We start from the raw sequence: 23,569 nt of genomic DNA, 5'->3' as shown, positions 1-23,569 counted from the left end.
TATTGATTGAGGTGTCTGGTAGACCCAGTCTAAACCAGATCACATTAACCAAAAGAAGCAGCCGCGCTGTGTAACAGAATGGTCAAAATGGGAGTTTTCATCGTTAAACACATCAAGGTCTTAAATGAAAATGGCAAGGTGACCAGCCAAACATTTGGTAGCCATGTTACTCCTTTTCAGGGAGCATGCATATACCAACACGTTTGAAAGGAGACAGCAGTGCAACCTTGTAAAGAAAAAAAGCTGCCACTATTCTATACCTCTGACACCTTCTGGATGAAGAACATCACCCAGTGACAAAATTGGGCCCCTTACAGTAAACGCCTGCCTCGCAGTCTTATGGGCAAATTAGGGCAGCATGTTAAACCACAATTGCAGTCTTCAGCAAAAATATAATCTTGCTGTTGGCAAAAATAAGTCCTGACACAACCAAGCCAGCAAAAGGTCAAGCAGACTACCAAAGCTAGCAATTAAGAAAACAAAACGGGATTTTGGTCCTACCTCTCGTTTCCTCAATGTAACAAATGGTCTAATTAATGGAATACTATTACAAAGTTTTGAAAGTATTTCAATGCAACACAAAGAATGCAAGAGGATGCAAAACCTGCAAGCTTAAGCAATGCATTCTCAAAGCATAAAATCGTGCTGTTTTGTCTTTTTCCTCCAATTGTTATGGCGGGAAGGCTACCATGCAGTTGGAGCTTAGAAACTTTCTTGTAGGGAGTCAGTAAACTAAGGTCCACCCAGAGTGGTTTGTTACAATCAGCCATTAAAACTGACATTAGCCAAACACACACTCCAGTAGGCAGCTGAGGTTGGCATCTTAAGTCCTGAAGCATACATCGTTTTGCTCTCCCTGCCTGGGGGGCATGGTTTGATGACGAAAGTTGGGAAGCTTCCCGCCCCTTGTAGAAGTTATGATCAGGAAATCCGGAGTGGGGTGGCTCTGAATGTAACCCGAGTCCATTGGTGTTGGCATATACTTCTTGTCAATTCTTATGTTGACTAACCTTGTTGAGACAGGTTTTAGCAAATCTGCTTCTGCACAGAATTGAGAAGAAGGATAGAATTACCAATTTGTTTTTGCTCCTCTAGGGTGTTTTCTGTGAAATCTATTACATCTTCAACGTCTGTTTTTATTGCACACCCAGCAGCAGCCCTTTTACCAGGATTACATACATACACATTGGGATCATCAGTGGGTTGAAAAACGCGATGTATAAAAATAGCACCTTATAAAGACATTTTACATGCCCACAATGCCTTGCCCATCTTGCTTTGAAGTGGAGGTAAACTTACAATGAAAGCTTAGTATTATATAAGCTTGTTTTTGGTAGAACTGCTGTATGATAACCGATGAATGTATTAACTGTACCTTATAACATACTTTGTGATCTCCTTAGTCTCAGCCTTGCGTCTCACTCACACACCAGTGCGTTTGATTAGATTGTGTTGTACCCTGCAGGTCCATGAACATTGACTACCCATAACAGTACACCAATAGTGATTCTGAAAAATCCTAACTCTTTTGTACTCTGTGCTTTTTTAAATAACCATAAACAGACAGTTCTGGTACTTTCTCCCGTAAGGATGTACGTAAAACCTTATTCAACCTCTCAGTACTGGGAGTTGTACGAAGAAAAAGCATGTTTTTCTAAGAACTACAGGCCCAATAGAATGCGACGGGGCCTGGAGGAAATAAGGCTACACCTCGAAAGATTGTGACTTTGGCTAGTGAAGATCCATAGGTTTGGTAGATTTGGCACCCAAAGCTTCTGGATCAAACTTCGGATGACCATGCTTATATACACAGCAGATATAACAGAGGCACCAATCTGTGATCCATCATAAGTAACAGTCTTATATAGGTCATCAGGTGACAACTCATTTTTTGACCAGTACGTTTCCCTACAAGATGTGGTGCTATTCCCCAATTGAGTGGTTTAAGCTCCTGGAACGTTGGTGGCTTTCATAAAAAGGCACTACCAGATTCCGTCCCATAGCAGTTACCAAAACCCCTTACTTGTATCGGACAGCATGCATACTATATTAACGTGTACGGCTACCTAAAGTGCTGGACCCTTCTATGACATCTATTAAAGAATAGCTCTTATTAAACTTGCTGCCATTAACATGCTGAAAAAGCAAGTGTGCACCAGATGGATGTCTCCAAAACTACCTATGCATTCCTGGTGACGGTCAGGCACAGAAAAAAATCCTAAAATAATGCATGCATTTCTTTAATACTCTTGTAAATCCGACTGGGTTAAAGCAGAGGTAAATGTAAGGTGACCTAGTAAAATTTGAAATGCAGTCATAAAACATTACTTAGTACTAAGTGACAAAGTTACTTCCTGAAAAAATAGGATGGGACCACCAATAGGGATTTGCCTGATCTATCTTGAAGCAGTAAAAATAGCAACTGGGTTGATGACCCACACATACAGGGATGGCCCAGCGTGGGTAGGGCTCTAGTAGCAACATGCCTTTCTGAATGGTCTGCAAAGTAGGTGGGCAAATAAAGACACAAAGCTGCGCTGACCAGTGACAATCTCATATCTAAATCTGTATTTCTGTATCGTTGCAGAAGCTGCAGCATGGAAGCAATGGTATGATTATGCCCCAAGTCATACAAAAAGTACACAAGGGTTGCTAAAACCATGCGCATGTTGCCTAAACTGCGGTAGTGTAACATGCACTCCAAGATCATATGGATTAAGAGTATGCAGCATGCTTCTGAAAAAAGCAGTTATCCTTTTTTGGATGAGCCAATTTGGACATGAAGAATTAGTTTGTTTTTGGACAGTCACGCTGCGCTGGTAGTAACAGTGATACATTTTCATTGACATCCTTTCTGCACAGAGCCTTGAAAAAGATCTTTGGTCAAAGCACATGTCTGCCCTTAACAAGTCACAAATATTCAGGGCATCCTAATAAAGGCGACTGGGCAGCAAAATAATCAGCACTGGCAATTCTGTATGGCATACCAGGTAACGTGCACATGGTTTTAGCAAGCCTGCTTTACTTTTTGCGTTTTTGAATGGGTTTTCATGGGCTGCCTGTGGTGCAGCCAATTCCAAGCTAGTTAGAACTAAGGGAGAGCAGGATGACCGAGTGTGTCAGAACTCCCGCCACAAGGTTAGCAGGAACCCAGGAGTCAATATTGAAAGGTCCCAAACGACTAAGTTTGCACACTCTGGGAAAGCCCCACTAACCGGCCACCACCACACAAGGATGACAAGGTACCCTCCTCCCTAACCGCCTACCAGTGAATATGAAGGTCAGGGACACATTCCGAACAAGGTTGACTCTTGCCCAGGTTGCACACAAGGTCAGCACGGTTACACAGAAGACAGTCTGTGTAGAGGAGTGAGCACAAGAAAGGACTAGAGGTGCAACTTAAGAAATTGAGTGTTTAGGGTGCCATGAAAGTGAACAGAGTGAGTATTTTGCAAACTGATATGCTGTTATGCAACAGGGAATGACAGCAATGGCTTGTTTGAAGTAGGATACTAGTACTGCGGGTTGTGATAAAGCATGACATGCAGGGTGCATTGGGCATCCAAGTAACCTTGTTTGATAGATGTTAAAAAGAACAGACTTTGCAGGTTCAATGTATCCCAAACGGGACCCCCAAGAATAATTGGGAACCAAACAGACAATCACCCTCTTGAAATTAGAGTTCTGGTCTTCCCGCTCTGGGAGAGCTGGTCTTTCCCCATCCGCTCGTTCTTCAATGTCATCCTTTAATTGGATACAGTCGTCATCTTCCTCTTCTTCCTCCAAATCATCCTGTGTGCTCTCACTTTCAGTTCCACCGTCAATCAGAAAGACCCCCTGCCCAAGGCTGATGGCTCCCCGGTCACCGAGTAAGTCCTGCTGTTCGGTTAGCTCTTCCTCTGTCTCCTCAGGGTACGTGGTGGGCTGCCGCTGTAACTCGCCAGTCTTTGTAAGAATCTGAAAGGATATGTCAATTGTTAGTTGGTTAAAACAAGACCAGTTGTCTACACCAATCCTACCTTGAGTTTGTCCAACATGCTATGAGTCCTGTTACCCTTTTTGTGCACTATATTAACAAAATGGTGCCCGTACTACAACTGGGAACTCAGGATAGCATTACAATAAACACAGAGGTGGTCCGGTTGGGTTATATTTGCATACTCAATTAAATCATACTTAATAGCTTTACTAACCAATGAGTCCTAAATAATGACACCATACTAACAGTAAATGTTACAAACTTTGATAGTGAGATATGTTCTAAATATTCTTGGGAGAAAAATGAAAAATGGCCAATGAGTTGATTAAAAGACCTTAAGGAAAAGGGATTTAAAAGGTTAACAGGTTCAATGAATTATTATCATTCTTTAGTTTATTCGGATCATTAAACAATCCATTAAACATTACATAAAATTACAATTCATAACATAATCAATGTAAAATAAAATACAATATGAGACATAAAAACAAATCATAGAATAAATCACGATTAGCTTAAAAAGTTTACATCCAAGCCTACATTCCCCCAAAGGAATCACATCTATACACCATTTCATTATTCTCATAGCCCTCTTACGATAAGACAGCAATGCCCAAGCCACATAAGGTGAATCAGTCTGCAAAAGATAAAGTGCTGGCCGTCACTGTGCAAAATTCAGCCGTCTTAAAACAGGTAAACCGTTTTTTTGCCCGATATAAGAATAAGCCGGGCAAAGGAGAATAAAATGTAAAATATTCTCCTGTGGAAAGTCACACAATGTGCAGCTTGATTCCTCTGCAAAGCCCCGCCAGTTAATAGTATCCGCTCTCAGCATGAGCTAATTAAAACATGCCCTGGTGATTGACCACCGGTAGGATTGCTTATGTCCAAAAATAAGATATTGCTGCATTGAATCCGAGCGGCAGATGGCGGCATGATTTGTATTGACATTGATTTTAAATGCCCTGTCTTAGCACTGTTCTTTTAAGAGGGCAATTCAATTCTTCTTATGGATATTCTTAAGATTCAGCACTCAGAAGGCTACATGGAGATGGCAATGTAGAGGCATTCCTTTGATGCAAGCAAGATTTAATATAATTAAGCCACAGGATTGTTTGCCCATCCCGCACCCGCTAAAGTGGTCTCAAGGGTACACTGGGTCAAGGCCACCTTATCGCTTGACCACATTCTTAGCCAAAAATAATAATGGAGCCAAACACCAGTCATCCTACAATAGACTGAGGCCCAATTCTGCATTTACCACATAAGAGGCCTCTGAGCTAGGAAGGCCCAAAAACCTTTTTCACAAATTTGTTCTCCATAATTTGTAGCTCATGGACCTTCTCCAAGCCCCATGATGAAGCACCATAATTAGCAGTTGCCTGTGCTTCAAAGACCGTCAGTATCAATGGCGAAGGTTGTCCATGGCACATAACTATGAAACGGGACACAACACCCAAAGATTGACCCATTCTAGTTTTCGGTCTGCTGATATGAGCCTTGTCAGAAACCGCTGGGGAAAACCATATGCCAAGATAAATCAAACTCCATCACTCAACAGAGTACATTTTAATGCATTTCTTCCTCTGCCCACAGGCCATAACAGCTGATTTTGTGGTATTAATGTTTAGATCCAGGGCATTCATAAAATCTGTGTACCCCTTGATCAACGTCTGGATTGCATTTGGTGTCGAGCGATCAAGACAATGTCATCTGCATAGGCTATAAAGGGGCAAAGCCTGGATGCCCACAATTGGATAATCGGTCCTGGTATCTACAATGGCCTTATATAACCCATTGATATATAGCGTAAAAAGGACAAGAGCCAGTACACAACCCTGACAAGCCCCCAACTAACATCAAAAAAGGGTTTGCACTGGCCCTGATCCCCATAGTGCAGAAATGCCTGATTACCGGTGTGTATAAGCCTCAACACATTAATGATCCCAGCAGGGCAATGCATGGACATGAGCACCATCCAGAATTTAGCACAATTAACCTTGTCAAATGCGGTGCTTGGGTCCATAAAAGCCAAGAAGACTGACTCCCCTCTTACAAACACTAATTTTGACACTAACAGGTAGAGATTTAACGCCTGTTCCGCCGTGCCCAGGCCTAAAACCAAGCTGAACGTCTGCCAAAACAGAGTTGGTCTAAATCCACAGTTCCAAATGCCCTAGCAGAGCTCTTCCAAAAGTCTTAAAGGACATGTCTAGTAATGAAATGGGTCTATAAGCAATGGGGTTAGTACAATCTCCCTTTTTAAAATAGGGAAAATGATAGCCAATATCCACAAAGACAGTAGCACCCTTGTTTCCAGAATGGCACTGAAACTACAAGTAAGCAGGGAGCCCATATATCTCCCATAGCCTGAAAACAATCCGCTAGTATAGCATCAGGGGCACGATTGTGGGCATAGTTGGAGATGGCCAAGGAAACCTCATTCAGTGACAATAGTAGAGGCGCTACAGGTGCAGATCTCTCGATTTGCTCAAGCTGACCATAAAACAAGTTAGAAAAATGATTCACCCAGGCTTTAGCCTCCCAACACGTCTCTGTGCCTTTTTTAATGCACTTATATAAGGCCCTCTGTGCCACAAAGTCCCAAAGGTTTTTGGAACCAACAAAGAATCCCACGCCGCCTCTTCCAATTCCCATTTGCACGCTTCTAGGGCTGCCTGATAGACAGCTCTGGCTTGGGTAATTTCACCTTTTCACCAAACTGGAGATCTCAAGGCAGAGAGGAGGGCTCAATTAGCGTTCTGCACTCTTCATTAAGCCAACCTCTCTCTTGAGGTGTTTTGTTATTAAATTCTCTGTTAAACGTGCAACGCAATAGTTCCATAAGTACAAGAGACTACAGTAGAGGATGAATTGAAAGAATCATCTAAGATCGACAATAACAGTGATAGACAAGACGGACCTATATTCTGAAAGAGCGCGACAGGGTCAACCCTCTATCACTTAATTCACCTTTTGCAAAGCAGGTTCATCACTACTCTGTCTAGGTGGCTAATGGAGGTTGACAACAAAGAGCTACTCTGCCATAGTAATCCAAGGCAACTAGGAAAATGGTCACTATGTGTCTCTTTAATCACTTTGAACTCATGTATCAAATGCCATTGTCTAACCTGTAGAAAAAGAGTGTCGTTGTGCTCCTTGGCACTCTTGAGGGTGTCTTCCAAGGCCTTACCGAATAACACATTTGGCTCCACTGGCATGTTTAATAGGGTTGCTTGAGTCTCTAGCTTGAACCCTGACTGTATAAGTCGAGCATGGTGCTTGATGAGCATTCCTTCCACTATGATCAGTCCCGCATTATCTGCTGCATCAAGGTTATTCTTTAGGATGCAGTTTGAGATCTGCTTGCCTTCGGAGATGGTCTTCGGTAATTGAGTCTTTAGTGGCCTTTAGTGGTTGTGGGATGGCTTCTATTTGGCGTTCCAGATCATCCCATTTGTGGCAGCCGTAATTTGCTAACAACTAGTGTAGTTGTTAGCGATTCTGGTATGCTGCAGAAGAGGCGACCTTTCTCTCGAAAGTATATATCTTTTTTTTATCCGTGCCTGGCAGGGCTTCTGCCGACGCCAGGGGAGTGCTGCCCTTTTCCTGTCGGTGGTGACCACTAGTGAATCTGGCTCGAACAGACCACTGATATACAGGGGTCTACGGGCGCGGGCCTGAATAGCTTCTCTATTCTAGGGTTGACTGCCCTCATGAGAATAGACGCCTGTAGGGATGGTTGGATATGTCTCTGAACAGACTGCAGGAGTGGTATAAACTGGGTGGCGGACCTCTTGTCCCCCAGAATATCTTCCACAAAGTCCTTGTCGACCTGTGCCTCCTGAGTGTCGATATTAAAATGCTGTGCCGCCTTTAGCAGCATTTCATTGTACTGGAGTGGATTGTCAATAGGCGAATCTGCTACCGACTGGTCCTGGTGTTCTGGCAACTGAATTACGTAAATGTGATCGTCATAAAACTGGTCTTGGCCATAGAGGTCCTCTGGAGACCCTGGGTCTGCTTGGTCGTCATAATACTAGTCCTGAGAGGGGTCTTGGTATGTTTGAGAAGTGTCTTGGAACGTCACGGCTGGAGTGCCGAGAGCAGAGGTGCTAGGCTGTGGCTCAAGACAAGTCTTTTTGGCAGGGGGCGTCAGTGCTGATGCCCCTGGCTATGAGGCATCTTTAAGAATTGTTAATTGGTCAGGATGTCTGTTCACGAAGTCAAAGAAAGAAGACATTCTCCTTATAATTTTGTTAAATTGTTCAGGTGTACATTCGCATGAGGGCAGAAAGCCTGACATTACAGGGGTGGCCTAGGAGGGAGTGACATCCTTAACAGGGGTGGCCTCCTTGTGGCACATGGCTCCTGACAGAGTGTCTAAGGAGATGGCAAACCATGTCTGGGTCTCTTTTGAAATATGGGACCTTTTCGGCAACCTCGCCTTAAGCAGAGAAGCACTGATGTGTTCCTAATTAGTTGTTGCATTTTCTCCGTTTTCTTAGGGGACGCCGAAACGCCCTTCACTGCCTATTTTTCGGCACGCGGAAGGAGGGCCTTTTTATGTGCGGTGCCCGAACTGACTTTCTCTTTCAGCTTTGGGGATCTGTCGTGAGGCGAAAGCGTGCAGGATCGCCCAGACGACAGTGAAGAACCTAAGGCTTTATCCCTGGACACCTCATCGGCATCAACGCTCGACAGTATCGTTGAGTGTCGGCCATGGGGTATGTCTTTAGTGCATTTGTGTGCCTTGGCCGCCGAGTGTCTTCTCCATCACAGAACCGCCAGCCTGCTTCTTGGAGCCGTGGGCCCGCACCTGGGGTTCCGACAGACCCCCCTCGTCGTCACTCATGACCAAGGTTCCCTATAAGGTGCACGCCTGTGCAGCCACGCACCATTGGTTTTAATGCTGCGCATATTATTTTCGTTACCTCGCAGCGCTTATGTATTGATTTTTGTTAACTATTAATGCTCACTGTATTATCAGGCTGTCTCACGGACATAGCATGGAACGAGTATGCCAGTCACTCAATCAATGCTGCTGATATGATTGGCTCGCACAGGCCAAAAACAACCAGAGCGGAGCATTGAGTGGCTGTAGCAGCGCTTGGCTGCGGATGTTGCGCTGCTACAGCCAATCAAACACGGTTGCTCCCGGGGCCGTCGCCCACACGTAAGGTGTGGCTTCTCTGTTGGAGCTCTCAGTGAACCTTCTGAACCTGATCGTTGTGCAGCTCATGCTCAAGTCTTTTTTCCAGGCCCATACAAAACTGGCCAGTGAGCAGTGGCACAGTGGTGGGAAGCACGGGCATGCCCTTTACATTACACTCTGAGTCTGCACAAGTGAGGGGGTGAGTACTAGTGCTGCGCAACATGCGCATTATGTTTCTTAGTCTGGCCTTCATTCCGCAGCCATGAATCATGTAACGCTGCCCCCCGCCCTCACTATAAATTCGAAACCAAACCTGCAAAATGAATACGGACCATCTCCTTGGAATAGAGGCTGTCTCCAGCTCCTTCCAAGTCCTGAGGTTGGTGACAAATGACTCTTGAATCTTTGGTAACAGTGAAAAAACAATCTCAGTGCCGTCATTACAAAACACTGAGGAGGGATGTCAGTCAATTAATAATGTGTGGTGTGAAAATGTCTGAAAAGTGAGAAAACAGAAAAAGTACTGGCGGCAAGGAGGAACCGGATGAAAAGGGCGAAGTAAGTTTTTCTGACTCTGAGGGTGTTTCTATGGACAATGAGGAAAGTGCCCTGGCATGGAGAGACTGCAGGTATTGTTGACTGCAAGCATGAAGGTGTTGCTGACCGTGCTAGTGCGCAGGCATGCAAGATAGCAAGGCATGTGAGCTTAACATCAGGTTTACAAATTGCTGTTTAAATTGAACATTTGCTCAAACACTCTACGCTCCGTGAAATGAAGCCTGACTCCTTCCTGCAGTTTCAAGGGCAGGTACTGAAGTGGAGGCACTTTTTATGCACAAATAGCATGGAAAGAAGCGGGGCTGCCAACACTTTAGTGTTCGTGCTGATCTCCCTGCAATTTTGATTGTTTACAGCAGTGGGTGTAAATCGGGTATAGGTATGCGGGCAGGCATAGGTTTACATGCCTTTTTCGACCCGTTAGACAAAACAAGCAGTAATGTGAGCCACCATTTACATTCCCGGCAGCCAGCATTGCAAATAATCCCTAATCGATGTGCATAGGGATGCAGTCCTATTTTCAGCACATCACTCAGTTAAGAGGTGGAGCAGAATTTACATACCATCCTCAAAGTGTGTGCTAAAGTACAGTGAAATGCACTTTATTGGCGGAGCGCTCATCTCTGAATAAATAATGTTCATGTCCTTTTTGAATGGGCTTGAAAATTAGAGTGCACTACCTCTCCCATCATGCCCTCATTGCTCTGTCCTGCACCACCCACTTTCTGCCTCTTAACACATTCTGGGACACCTCACAGACACTGCCCACCTAGCCCCCTCTGTTCTCAGCATTCAGTCCACGTCTTGTTAACTTTACCAGTGGACCCATTCACACCTTCTGTGCCTCTTGTTCCATGCTATGCTCCCTAACACCACTGTGAAGACATCCTCCCGTCCTCGTCCCTATCCCTTCCAGACAGGGTCAAGTGCCTGCCCCTGTCACATTTCTTAAGTACCGGCATAGGGGCTTGTAGGTCTCAGGTATGCCCCTGGAAACTGGGAGTAGCCATCACCTCTTGCAGTTAAAGGTTAATCAGATGATTGGCCACTTCGTCCACAATCTTCTCTTATTAGTTATTTGCCCGCCATTTTTCCATTGTCATTTGGAACCAGTCCTAGGGGCAAGGATGGTTTGGGGAGCAGATGTCTACTTGCAACGGCGTCGGCAAGCATTCTTTTTCATAATGTCACCAAAAAAAGGTGTATGCTGGGAAAAAGACATTTCTTTTATGAAACAATGCTGAACACGGAGAGAGACTCCCAAAGTCAGAAAACTGCTTTTTCACATAGTGCTACAAGCTGGGAAAGAGTTCCAATATCTAAGAGTTGTCTGTTGTGAAATACCTTTGCATGCTGAGTTAGAGAGTCCCAAAATATGAGAACTGTCTTTTTAAAGAAAGGTTGCATGATAGGGAAGAGATTTTGAAAGACTAGTCTAGGACTGTCTTGTCAAAACACGTTGCATGATGAAAGGAAAATCCAAACTTTAAACAGTGTATTTTGGCAGAGATGTGCACAATTGTCTTTTTGTCAAGCAATGCACATAGGGAAAGAAAATCTCAAGGACCATAGAAAAAACAGAGTAAAAAACGTTCAAGTTTTGATATACCCCACTCCTGCTGAACTCAGTGCGATCCAACTGCGTGAACAATAGAACTGAACAAAGGGAAGATCTACTCTGTGAGATTCAAACACAAAAGACTCCAATCAAATCTCTGTAGCAGCCACATTGACACACCAAGCTCTCCCATCGAGGCCCTATAAAAATATACACGCCAGGAGTTTGTTGCGTTGCTTGGAGGGGCCCCGCCCCTGGGACCTACCTCGGCCTTCTTCTATTAGGCTTACGCTTCAATAGCTCCACTGCTCCGAGACCGCTGCAGGAGCCACCCCACCGGATTGTCGCTGCTTCAGCCCCCTGGGCCCTGGTCCCTCACCAGTCAGTCACACTGGCACCTGCTCCGAAGGTCCCAGTTGCCACGCCACCACCCGAAAATTTAAGAGACCTATGCTACTAACTGATTTAAAAAATAGCACGAGAAAAAGAAACCACTTTGAAACATGTTTTAATTAAATGTTCTGCTCCTTGCATAGGGCCAGATTGAATCACTCACTGTTAACTTTGTTATATGCATGCGTTTAATATGCTAATGCTAACTGTTAACGTTGAATAGAACTGTGCTTCAGTCACCCGTGGTGTGTCCGTGTATATGACAACAAGCAGTGGCCAAATCAATAAAGCCATTTTTGTGTGCAATTAAGTGCTTCTGTGTGACCAGAGTGGGTTATGTGTTTTGTACTGTAATATTTTGTGTGAAGACTGGAAGTGTGGGTGGGTCATCTCAGCAAAGAAAGCCAGGGCAAGGACTGAATTGTCATGACATCGTGATACCACATACTAGGTCCCCCTGATTGAGATGGCTGCTGTCTTCGGGAAGTTCTTTAGTAATTATTGGCTACTAACTCAGTTAGTGATGTCAATTATTCTGTGTGTTTTCCATAGTCTTGTTTTTTGCTTGGATTATCTTTGCCCTGCAGTGGCCCAGGTCCCATTGATGTAACCTTTCCTGCTTAATGTAGCTTTCCATCCATATCTGTTCTAGTTTCTGCCTATTTTGTGCATTTATGTTGGCACTTGGCAGGTGATCCATCCTACTGTGTGGCTGTAAAGACTGGAGGGGGGTGTCTGTACTCCTGCTCTCTATATGGTAGAGGAGAGGCCCAGAGGACACCAGCCAAGATTCTCTATTGTTGGTAGCAATGGACGAGCAATCAGGGCCTAGCTTCTCAGGAGGTGATGCAGGCTGGTTCCTAAGTCCCCAAGCACCCCACAAAGGAATGTCCACACACTGTATTAGTTAAAACACAGTCTTTATCTAATTAAGGTTCAAGGTCGTATACACAATCACAATAACGCACTTTGTGCTCAGTAAATCTACAATGACAAATATATACAGTTCTAAGTGGTACCACAACTATTATCAGATTTCATTAAAGTGCATCAACTGTACTCTGGGTAAATGTCACACAAATCACTTAATAAAGGTAAACAACAATAGATATAGTAGGGAAAGCAGTTGGTTAGAACAATTGGCACAATACTGGCCTCTACCGTTAGACACAGTTCTGTGTGGCGATCCCCCCCACCTGAGCAACCTGTAAAGTAAAGACATATCACAAGCCTAGCCCATATATTGTTCTAAAAGTCTTATTTCCGTCTATAATGTTTCTACCACCCCAATGTACCTGGAATAGCAGATTTCGACGAGTCCTCGACTGATCCTTCTTCAGCGGCTCCCTTTAAAGTAGGAGCCACGGATCGTCGAGATCCCTCAAAGAAAGTGAACTCGGGATCGAGGCGGCAGCTTCGGTCCCATCGGTGCTAGTCGATGACGGACCGAAGACGTCCGGCAAGGAAGAAGCGTGCGGGCCACCTCGATGTCAATAGTTCAGGACCGCAAAGAGTTTGTGAAGAACTGTGACCCAGCAAGGGCGTTGAGTCGTCTGGCGTCTCTACAGTCTTTGGGTAGTGGGAAACCCACCGGCAGATGCTCCTCAGCGCGTCGACAACCTGGCCTCCTCCGGCGGGATAAGGAGGGCGGCTGTGCGGACGAGTGCGTCTGTGAATCAAAACTCTTATACAAAAAGGAACGTTGCGGTTGTCGATGGCACAGCGTCAAGCGGTCCCCTCTTCTGGGCAACACGGGTTCAACGAGCCTCCAGCAGTTATAGCAAACCTGCGAACCCTGGTCGACGACGGTGGACGGAATGTCCGGTGCTTATCTTCGTTCTTCTCTGCAGTCCCAGTCTCCGGTCGGCAGCCTGTCGAGGGTCTGACTTCCAGGGAGCTTCGGCGAAGGTTAGTGTTGCTCGATGGTCTCTCGGAGCACAGGAAGAGGGCGCCTAACTAGGTCCTCTTGGATCATTCTCGACGGCTTTCAGATTTAGGCGAAGGGAGACAGCAGTCAACCTTTTTCAGGCTCGGCTTCGAGATTCAGCTTCAAATTCAATGTTAGTTTCAACTCCAGCTTCTGAACGATTTCTAGCGGTGAGAGCCCCCCACATATACTAGTTGATCTCTCATTCATTCTGCTGGGTTACACTCAGGCAACCAATCACTCAGAAGGGCATTCAGCAGTCAGTCAGCCAATCAGGCATACAGTGCATTCAGGCCATACTCCTCCCTCTCAGACACTCACAACAAGGAATGTGTATTGTGACAAGTACCCAGCCATTCAACACTACACACTGCATTCATACCAGTTTCGGGCAGGGCTGTCTCAGTCATTGTGTCAAACACCAGAAACCAGACATCCACAACAAGAAGTGCATTATTGGTCACACACACCATTCACCCAGGTCCCACCCACAGGGTGTACCCACAACATACAGTCACTGGGAAGGCTCCAGCCAGTCTGGCCTGGACTTGAAAACACCACCATATATGGAACTTCCACCCAACAGCCTGTCAGGGGGAAGGGACAGAGGCAGGGCTTCCCAGGACTTTGGGAAAACAAGGTAACAGGCAATAGAAAGCAAGAGGCCACAGGGGCCATCTTGTTTCCTATCGGGAATCAACTGATTCCAATAGCAGGGCCTGGGTATCCCAAAATGGAGGATACTCAGAGCACCTGTCAAATTCAGCATGGAGCTGCCACTAGCCCGTACCCTGCTCTGTGGCCCACCCACAGGTGCCCAAAAACATACACTAGGGGCGCAGGTTTGTAACCCCACCCATAGGTGCTATAAGGGTATCCCATGGGTCTGTACACAACACCAAAAGGGAGCTGCACCACCAGGAGTCCCACATGAACTCCTGCACGAAAAACACGACCGAACACATGATAAAAAGTAGTAAAGGACAAGGATACAGAGGCCCTGTCCCTCGGATGCATTTCCAGCATCACAGTGGCCTTCATGGAAAACACACTTGTCCAGGGCTTTGAGGATCCAATAATGTAATTCTTGCAGCAGGTCTGCTTTCTGGGTCTGGGGTTGGAACAGACTTGTCACTTGCCTGGCTGGCAGCCTGGCACTATGTCCAAGTTGTCCATGTTCATGTCCTTCCGTGACCTGTGTGCTGTTGTTGCTTTCTTGTGTTTGGGAAGAGTACTTATCCATCCATGGATACTGATCACAGGGTGACAAATGTCACATTTTATATTGCTAACTTGGATCTAAAGTCACTCATGCCAGTGCATCACCATTTATGAATGGAGATAGTTCAGCAAACCAAACCCGAATATTGTTGAACATACCTATCTTGCTTGGTGTGATAGTGACCTGAGCGGCTAGAAATGTTTGAAGTAATATGCAATTGGTTCCACTCCATTTCTATCACCAAGCCCAGCCAACTCAGATCCCCTTGGCTTCCATCCAGCTAAAGAACACACCATGTGTGTTCTTGGGCATGTAGAACAGTGCAACATGGCTGACACGCAGCATGATGGAGCGCCGCATATTCCCTCATCACAGGGGCTGCTTGCCTAATTCACTGGAAGTTGTTTCCCGTCCTTCTGATTTGCACAGGCATCTTTCAGGAATAATGACATATCCTTTCCGTTAGGTGTTTATATGAACACAACTTCAAACCATGTGTTTTTTGAAGTACACTTTGTAATGCATCTCCTCCCATATCTATTAGCTATGTTTTCACATACACTTGTGTGCAAACACATGCACACGCTCTTTTCTCTGTCTCTCTCCGTCTCTCTGTTCTTCAGGCATTTGCCACTTATCGTTACAAGCTAGGTGGTTTCTCTTTCATGATGACTAACAAAGTTGGAGCAAGGTCAAATACTCACTCACTCCAACTCCCTGATGTGCTGGTAAAGGGTGCTTGTACCTTTTTTTCCGTGCCTTGTGGGAGGTGATCAGCCAGGATCCTCAGCTGTTGCAGTCTTTATTTTATATACAAAGGGGAACAATGCTCTTTCGATCACAAAAAGTATATAAATAAGAAATCAGATTTGATGGGAAGCAGCGAGTGTCTTACAATGCAGTGTGTTTCAGTGTCATTTTGACCAGGTTGTTGGGGGGGAAGGGGAGCACCCAAATGCCGATTAAAATAGAGCTTGTAAAGCTGCAAATTCGCATTCCCCAGTTGCAAACTGTGGAATCGGATCACCAAGTACTTGCTCACTGGTGGGCCGCCGCCCGCCACCGGCGGCGCCTTACTCGGTTGCGCACATGACTGAAAAACAGCCCGCACACAACTATTCTTTGTTGCACACAGTCTAAATAAATTAGAGAGAACATTGCTCATGACCGGCAATACTTCCCCTCTCTGGAGTCTTCCTTCACGTCGATGGAGGCCTCGGCTTGCATGGCGTGAGTTGCCTAACGCTTGGTCTGCCGATCCTTTAGGGTCTTAGGCCGAAAATGTTTATAGTATTTACAATCCTTTTCAACGTGATCCCTGGGACGACAGCGATTGCCCACTCTGTGCGTGCCCTTCCACAGAAATTTTCAGTGGCAGGAGGGGCAAAATTTAAACAGGGTTTTGTCCATTGTATTTAAAAAAGGCAGATGAGCGAGAGAAGAAAGGGGATGATGGAATAAGCATTCTCTAAATAGGTCAGTATGAAGAACCCTCCCCTCCCCCTACTGTAATGGGCCAAAGAAGCCCATAAAGGCTGCGGTTGGCCAGTCATCGACGATGAGGGTGTTTGTCAGGAGCTGTCGAGCAGTCAAGCAGGCGTGCGGCAGGGCGAACAACAAAGGAAAGAAAAAGTCTATAAGTACAACTTTAGCTAATCAAAGGCATCAGCTTCGAAGAGAACTCTGCATTTGCGAAAGACTTCGATGGCAGGAAAAAACAATCTGAGGGACCTCGACGCGTGAAGGACCATGGGTACAGTACACGTCACAATAGGGATAGTATTACTAAACACTCCCTGTCAACATCCGTTTTCGAGTTTGGAAAACAAATCTTGTAATACTCAACGACTTCCAATAGATGTCGGACTATGCAGAGCATGTGATCTAAGCTGATCCACAAGCTCCATAAATGTTTATAACTGAGTATTGAGTAATATCATCTGCTTGTTTAATTTCCTATGTGTGTTAGAATAAACAGAATAAATATAGTATGTTTGTACTTAGCGGTCTAAATTGAATTATTGTGTGCTTCACTGACCCCCCCCATCACCTGACTCCACTGTCACTCTACTGAGGAGCTGTCACAGGGCCATATGGACCCAGACAAGGGGAGAGGAGAGTGTGAGTTTGGAATTGATGATGGCGTCTAGCGTGTGTTCAGCAGAATGGTTAGGGCCAGAGGGGAGAAGAGAGGGATACAGAGGAACAGCAGTCAGTGAAGAGGGTGATTGCTGTGCAAGGGGAGTCTAGGTGGAAGTTGAAGTCACCTAGGAGTAGCAGGTTGGAGGTGGTAGAGAGTAGGGATGAACAGAAATCCGCCCACTCAGAGAGGAAGAGAGAAGAAGTGCTTGGGGGCAGGTAGATGGTAGCAATGGTCAAGGTGATGGATGGAGAGATGACCAATTTGCATACTAGGCTCTCAAATGACCAATAAATCTGAGTGGGTAGGATGGAAGAAGGAATTCACTCAGGGAAGATTAAGGCAACTCCGCCGCCAGCACATTGGGGTCGAGGCTTTGAGGTGATCTTAAAGCCATCGGGTAGGAGAGCGTCAAAGGAGGTAACTGAGCAGGCATTGAACCAGGTTTCAGCGAGTGCAAGTATGTCCAGGTTGGCATCTTTCAAGGAAAAGTCAGATGTCTGCATACTGTTTGATGGCAGAGCGTAAATTGAGGGTAGCCAGGTGGAGACGCTCGCCGCCTTTGAACGTTTTTGGAGGTGGAGTGTGAGAGGCGAGAGGCTTCGTCCAAAGGGGTGGGGCAGAGGCAGTGAAGGGGCAGGGGGAGGGGTGGCCAGGGAAAGGAAGGAAATTGATGAGAGATGGCAGGATCCATTCAAAGAGAAGGAGGTTGGCCCGAGGGCCTTGAACCAGGATTGTGCCTCTAAGGTAGACATTGATGCAGCAGCAGGATGAGAAGCCTGCAAGGAGGACTTCCCACTTTGTGCCGCCATTAATGGATGTGGAAGAATAAGGTGGGAGTGGCAGTGAGGCAAAAGGTCCATAGGTCAGGAGATGGGACAGAAAAGAGGATGTCCGTGAAGATTTCTCTTGAGGAAGCACTGACATAGGTTTCTGCAATTGGGAGGCCAGGGTTGGCAGCAAGGATGTCTTTATGCTTTTTCCGTCCAGATTTTGTGAGAGAGGGAGGGTATGTGATAGTGTAGCAGTTAGAGAAGATGGGAGAGATGGAGAGTGCTATTTCGGATCAAGTGGAAGAAGGGAGGACAGACCAGGGGAGGAAGGGGGGCGAGTGTGTGAGTGCTGCAATGCACAGTTCTGAACCAGAGCACAGTTGGCCTAGTGGGTGTTTAAGAATACAAACAAATACAATGGTGGATGGAGGCACAGCCTAAATGCGATTTTAAACTAAACAGCCAATACAATGGTGGATGGAGGCAACCTAAATGCAATTTTTAAACTTAAACTCAACAGACAATACAATGGTGGACAACAAAGGAATTGCAGCACAGCACAACAAAGTTGCGGTCAGCGGAACTGTTATTCACGAAGTGAGAGCAGAGTGAAGATTCACCCTGGTACATGGGAGATCTGAATGTGAGTTGGAGTTGTTCTCTAAGTGCCCCTACCACTGCAACCCTTTTTTGCCTTACTCAAGGGTATAGGGTATTGGGGCTCTCCTAAGGCACCCAGTCCGATGGGTGCATCTCAGATCCACCATGCTTGCCCTATGATGATTATATCACCTAGCAGCTGTACTTTAGTTTTGGCTTCACCAGTGATGGAAGCCCTTTTGCAGCCTTGGTAGCCCAATGAATGTTCTTTTAGTTATTGGGCACCAATGTGTTTTTTAAATCCTGCTCATGAGCATTTTAAATTGCTGGGCTCCCCTTGTTCGGGGCTACCACGAAAAAGGAACACAATGGCTTATTTTGTCCACATGGGCTCTTTCTGAGCCCTCATGCAATCTCCAGATGGATTTACACTGCTTTAGACCATTGTAGGTCCCTGGCCTCCCTCTCCCACTTCCTTAGGGAGTGGTCTAGGCTGAGTGGCAGTCCCACTGACCAACCAGTATGGAGGGTCACCTGGCCCTTTGCCTGCAAGTCCTTTAGTGATTGGTGGACTGACCTTTGGCTAGTCACTTTTTGCAGTGGTTCCTAAGGTACTGCCTAGTCCCTGGCTCTTGCTCTTGCTACTGTGTTCTGGAACTTCGAGGAAGCATGTTTGCCGACCTGCTGAAGGACTTTTCCCACAGATTCTCACCATTTGTAAACTCTCACTTGGCCGTATTGGCCGAGTAAAGCAGTTTGGTGTTGAGATGGATTTCCAAAATCCACTTGTGGGTGGGTTTTGGGAGAACAAACTATTATGGTGAACAGGAAAGACTCTGAAGTCTAGGCAAACCCAATCAAGGTAAATGGAGCGGTAAGGCTTAGATTTAGGAGGGTCTTAGTGGCCTAGGGCTACATTGAGAGACGCACACACAGAGCAATGCAATAATTCCAGTTAGAAAGAGAAATACACAAACATACCATTATTTATTTATCAGGCCTTTAAAATACACATTACATAATAAAACATCTAGATAAGTGTTGTCACACAACTCCCATAAAATACATATACATTCACTGTTGTGAGATGATAGAAACGCACTTGATTCAAAATCAGTGCAATACAGTTAAGTAGCCAGATGCAGCAAATACAGCAGAAACCGTGAAATAAAAGGGAACGATTCTAGAGTTGCTCTTTAGTCCAGCCCAGAGTTAGATTGGGGCCTAGTGCCCTAAAGACATAAGTTTCAAAGGATATAATTTTCAGGTAGGTCTACATATGATTGGACGATGCCAATAGTTACGATTCAGAGTTCCAAAAAGTTAAGTTTAGGTAGGAAACTCTAGGTTGGGCCAAGAAGAACAAGTTACTTACTCATGGTAACGTTCTTTCGACTGGATGTTCCTCCCAGTTATAACTCATCTTTTGACACATGTTGTCCAGCTTCAGCTGCTTCAGAAAAATGTTTTTGACAGAGGGCTCTAAGCGTCAACTGGATGTCCCTCAAAGACCTCCATCGAGGATTTCATCGAAGGATATATATAGCACGCGCAGCGCCCGTGTGCTTCAGTTCTGTTTTTCCCCCCTTAACAGAAAATCCCACAAAACACAGGAATGACCGTACTCGGCCTTGATGGAACGGAAGCCGTAATAGCATGGGAAATTCTACTGAGGGGTAGGTTGGGAGGGAGATGAGGAATACGTGGAAGGAACATTCAGTCAAATGAACGTTACCAGGGGTAAGTAACTTGTTCTTCGAATGGATTGTGTCCTCCCATGCATTCCTCATCTTTTGACAGACTCCCAAAGCAGTATTCGATTTAGAGGAGGGAGTAGAATTTGACCTATGTTTTCATGAACCAAATGCAGGACTGCTTTACCAAATCTACCATCCTGACCAAGGGAAGATTCTAGGCAATAATGCTTTGTGAATGTGTGGATAGTAGACCGCATTGCCATTTCACAAATGCTTTAATTGATACACCCCTTTGCAGGGCTGAAGAGGTAGCCATGCCCCTGATGGATGGGCCTTTAAACCTTCCAGAGGCTCCTTTCCTGCCAACCTAAAACATTCTGAAATGGCCAGAATTATCCATCTGGATAAGGTCTGCTTAGAGACAGCCTGACCGAGTTTATGACCCCTATATCCAAAGAAAGTTTGGTCATCAATACACATTTTTGACATTCTAGATATATAAAAGCTTAAAGCTCTACCAGGGTCCAACCTATGTAGTCTTTCCTCCTCCTTGCCAGGATGAGGTGGGGGATATAAAGAAGGTAGAACAATGTTCTGTCCAACATAGAAATCAGAAATGATTTTGGGCAAAAATGAAGGTTTGACCCTTAGAACAACCCAATCCCTGTGGAAGATAGTAAAGGGTGGCTTAGACGAAAGTGCCTGCAACTCGCTCACTCTACGGGCTGATGCAAGAGCTACCAATAGAATGGCTTTAAGGGTTAACAACCTTAAAGGCAATGAATGTAAAGTTTCAAAAGGTGCACACATTAGATATTTTAGAACCAGATTAAGGTCCCAAACTGCAAACTGGAAATGAAATGGGGGAGAACACATTGTTGAGTCCCTTTAGCAATTATGTCACCAGTGGAATTTTGAAGTAGGACATTCCTCTGACGAGTGTGTTAGGGAGAATTCTCGTAAATGTGCTAATTCCCTTTAACTTAGAGACCCCCAGCAACTTTGCCGGATTTTGAGGCCTTGATTTTTTTTACCTGGAGAGAGTGTGAACCTTTGTTCCCCACTATCTCATGTATTTCGATGTGCGTTTTACTCTTGTGTTCATTGATTATGGAGTTTTAGACAACTCCATATGCATCATCTTTTCATTTGTGTCACACAACACCTTCAGTGCAGTGACACAGGGGAAGCCTTTTAGGCTGCCCAAGGTTTAATACCTTCTCTGGGATAAACTACTGTTTCCCAGAGAAAGTAAAGTGAAATTGACTTTAGTAGTTTTTCCAAATTCCTAGAGTCAGCACACACTATCTTACAATAGAGTGCTGGAGGGGTTACCTAGTATCCCCTATGTCTAGAAACTCGTGTAGCACTCAAATGCTACCCTTTCTTCTCAAAATGACTGGTGGCGGTGGTTTTACAACTAACTACCATGATTTTTCCCGACCGCAAACACCGGTAGCATTAAATCTTGGGAGCTAGGTTTTTCAAGATGGCGCCTGAGCCTCCTTTGTTTAACGGGTCCCGGTCGTCTTTTTCTGCCATTTCTTTTTGGAAAGGTCCTTCTAGAGTTTGTCTCTGCGCGCCAAACCAGGTTTGGTCCCTTTGTTCATACGCCTTTGGTGGGATTCAGGACTGAAGATAGCCTCTGGCGCCTGAGTGTCTGGGGTGGGAAGGAAGTGAGGGAGGTGCCCGAAACTCCCTGAGCTTAGTCTCCTAGAAGACCCAAATACACTCTGGCATGATTGGCTGGCTGACTGTCCGGCAAGGACAGCCGCCCTGCTGGATGAGTGGCAGCTAGGCTAGAATGAATGGGAGAAAACTGTTTAAAAGGCGAGTCTCTTGGCTTGGAAAGCAGAGTCGACCACTGGAACGAAAGAACCGAAAACGAGCTGGAAGAGGACGGCTGCTGCAAATCCTGGACCGTTGGTTTCCCGGGTGAAGCCCTGCTGCAGGTCCGAATCACCAAGTTCATCTCAACAGAGAAGCCCTTCAAGGACGACTTCTTCCTTTGAGTTGGTGGGACCAATCAACTCGTAAGCCACCTGGATAACATTCTCGGAGCTGATTGTATTTTCCTCAGAGTGCTGCAGGAAACTGAACAGCCAGGGAGAAGGACCCCAGTTTGTGTGCTTGACTACAGCTACCGGAATTGAAGATTTACTTTTGCCAGCTTTTTGACCAGTCCCAGTGCAGGAGTCCCCCGACGTCCTCCCTCTTGTTCCCATGACTTAGGCTCAGGAACTGCGAGATATGCAGGAACTGCCAGGAACAGACGTCTTCAGCTGCATCTTTTTCTCCATTGTAAGGTACTGTGAAAACCCGACCGAGAGAACTTACCTCTCACTGCGAAAGTGCTTGAAACTTTGGCAACTTGCAGGCCTAGTAAGCTTGTGACCCAACATATGAATCTTTCTTTAACAAATTACTTCTGAGAACTTTGGCAAATACTTTTTCGTTTAACTTCCAGAACTGCTTTATCCTATACAAGACTTTAGCCCATTGACTTTGGCCTAATCTATTGCATTGAATCCACTCCTCTGGTGAACTCAAACTATTTGCACTGTTTTAGAGTAACTATTTGTTTTATTAATTTATGCCTTTTTGCTTCTACTTCAAATGCTCTGAATGCCATTTTGCTCCTCCTTCAAAGTAGTTTAAATGCCTCAAAACCAGATATTGTGAAGTACTGAAGTATATTTTTGTGTGATATAGATTGCCTCATTCTAGTGAATGTTTTATAACTGACTGTGAAATAAATTAATAAGTGTTTTACCAAAAAACCTAGAGTATAAAAGAGTCTATTTGAATAAGTGTAATTATAGACCTCTGTGTAACACCCTTACAGCTCACATTCCCTCTTGAGATAAGCCTGACTGCTCAGCAGCGCTACCACAAAACTTTGTAGTACAGACTTAAACCAAAGGTTGGTTTAGCTTACACCTGTAGTCCTAGTTGTGTGCAGTGGTCCCAAAGGGTACTGCATACAAACTTTGCCTAACAGAGTGCTTAAAGATAGATAGCGCCGCCAAATAGCCTTTAATAGTACCAATCTGTAGCCCCAGATTGGTAAAAGATAGCAGAAAGGATAAAACAACCAGTGTTTTGCATAGAAAACGATCTACATTATTTTCTCTGCACCAGTTGCATAATTTATTCCAACGGCAATGGTACAAAGACTTTGTTGCTGGCCTTCAGGCCGAAAGCAAAATCTCCATTAGGTCATCCATGATGTCCAAATCCTTGTATCTCAACCTTTGACCCTCCTATCGCAAGAGAAGGCCCTCACTTTATGGAAGACGTATTGGAGGACAGATGGACATGTCCAGAAGGTCTGGGTACCACGTCCTCCTGGCCCAATCCGGGAAAATTAGCATCATGTGTTTCCCGAACTTTCTCAAGCTCCTGATCATGTGAGGGATGACAGCGACTGGAGGAAACGCGTACAGGAGTGGAAAATTCCAGTCCACTACGAACCCGTTTCCTAGAGTTCCTCTTGGGAGAAATTCCCTGGAGCAGTACAGTTCGCACTTTCGGTTGACACCAGTCACAAACAGATCCACTTGTGGG

General features: G+C 45.3%; 1 protein-coding gene across 10 annotated transcripts in view; it reads right to left on the bottom strand.

Moving 5' to 3' along the window:
- HDAC5 (histone deacetylase 5) overlaps nt 1–23,569 on the bottom strand; it is a 2,156,790-nt gene that overhangs the window by 549,260 nt on the left and 1,583,961 nt on the right. For all 10 annotated transcript variants that reach the window (XM_069634322.1, XM_069634324.1, XM_069634323.1 and 7 more), the window contains one exon: nt 3,667–3,957. In XM_069634322.1, coding sequence (XP_069490423.1) covers nt 3,667–3,957 — 291 coding nt within the window. The remainder of the gene's footprint in view (nt 1–3,666; nt 3,958–23,569) is intronic.

The sequence above is a fragment of the Ambystoma mexicanum genome, chromosome 13 (assembly GCF_040938575.1).
Source record: "Ambystoma mexicanum isolate Mex_15411 chromosome 13, UKY_AmexF1_1, whole genome shotgun sequence".
Lineage (NCBI taxonomy): Eukaryota > Metazoa > Chordata > Amphibia > Caudata > Ambystomatidae > Ambystoma > Ambystoma mexicanum.
The sequence above is the reverse complement of the archived record's forward strand: the minus strand, read 5'-3'. Positions and strand labels throughout refer to the sequence as shown.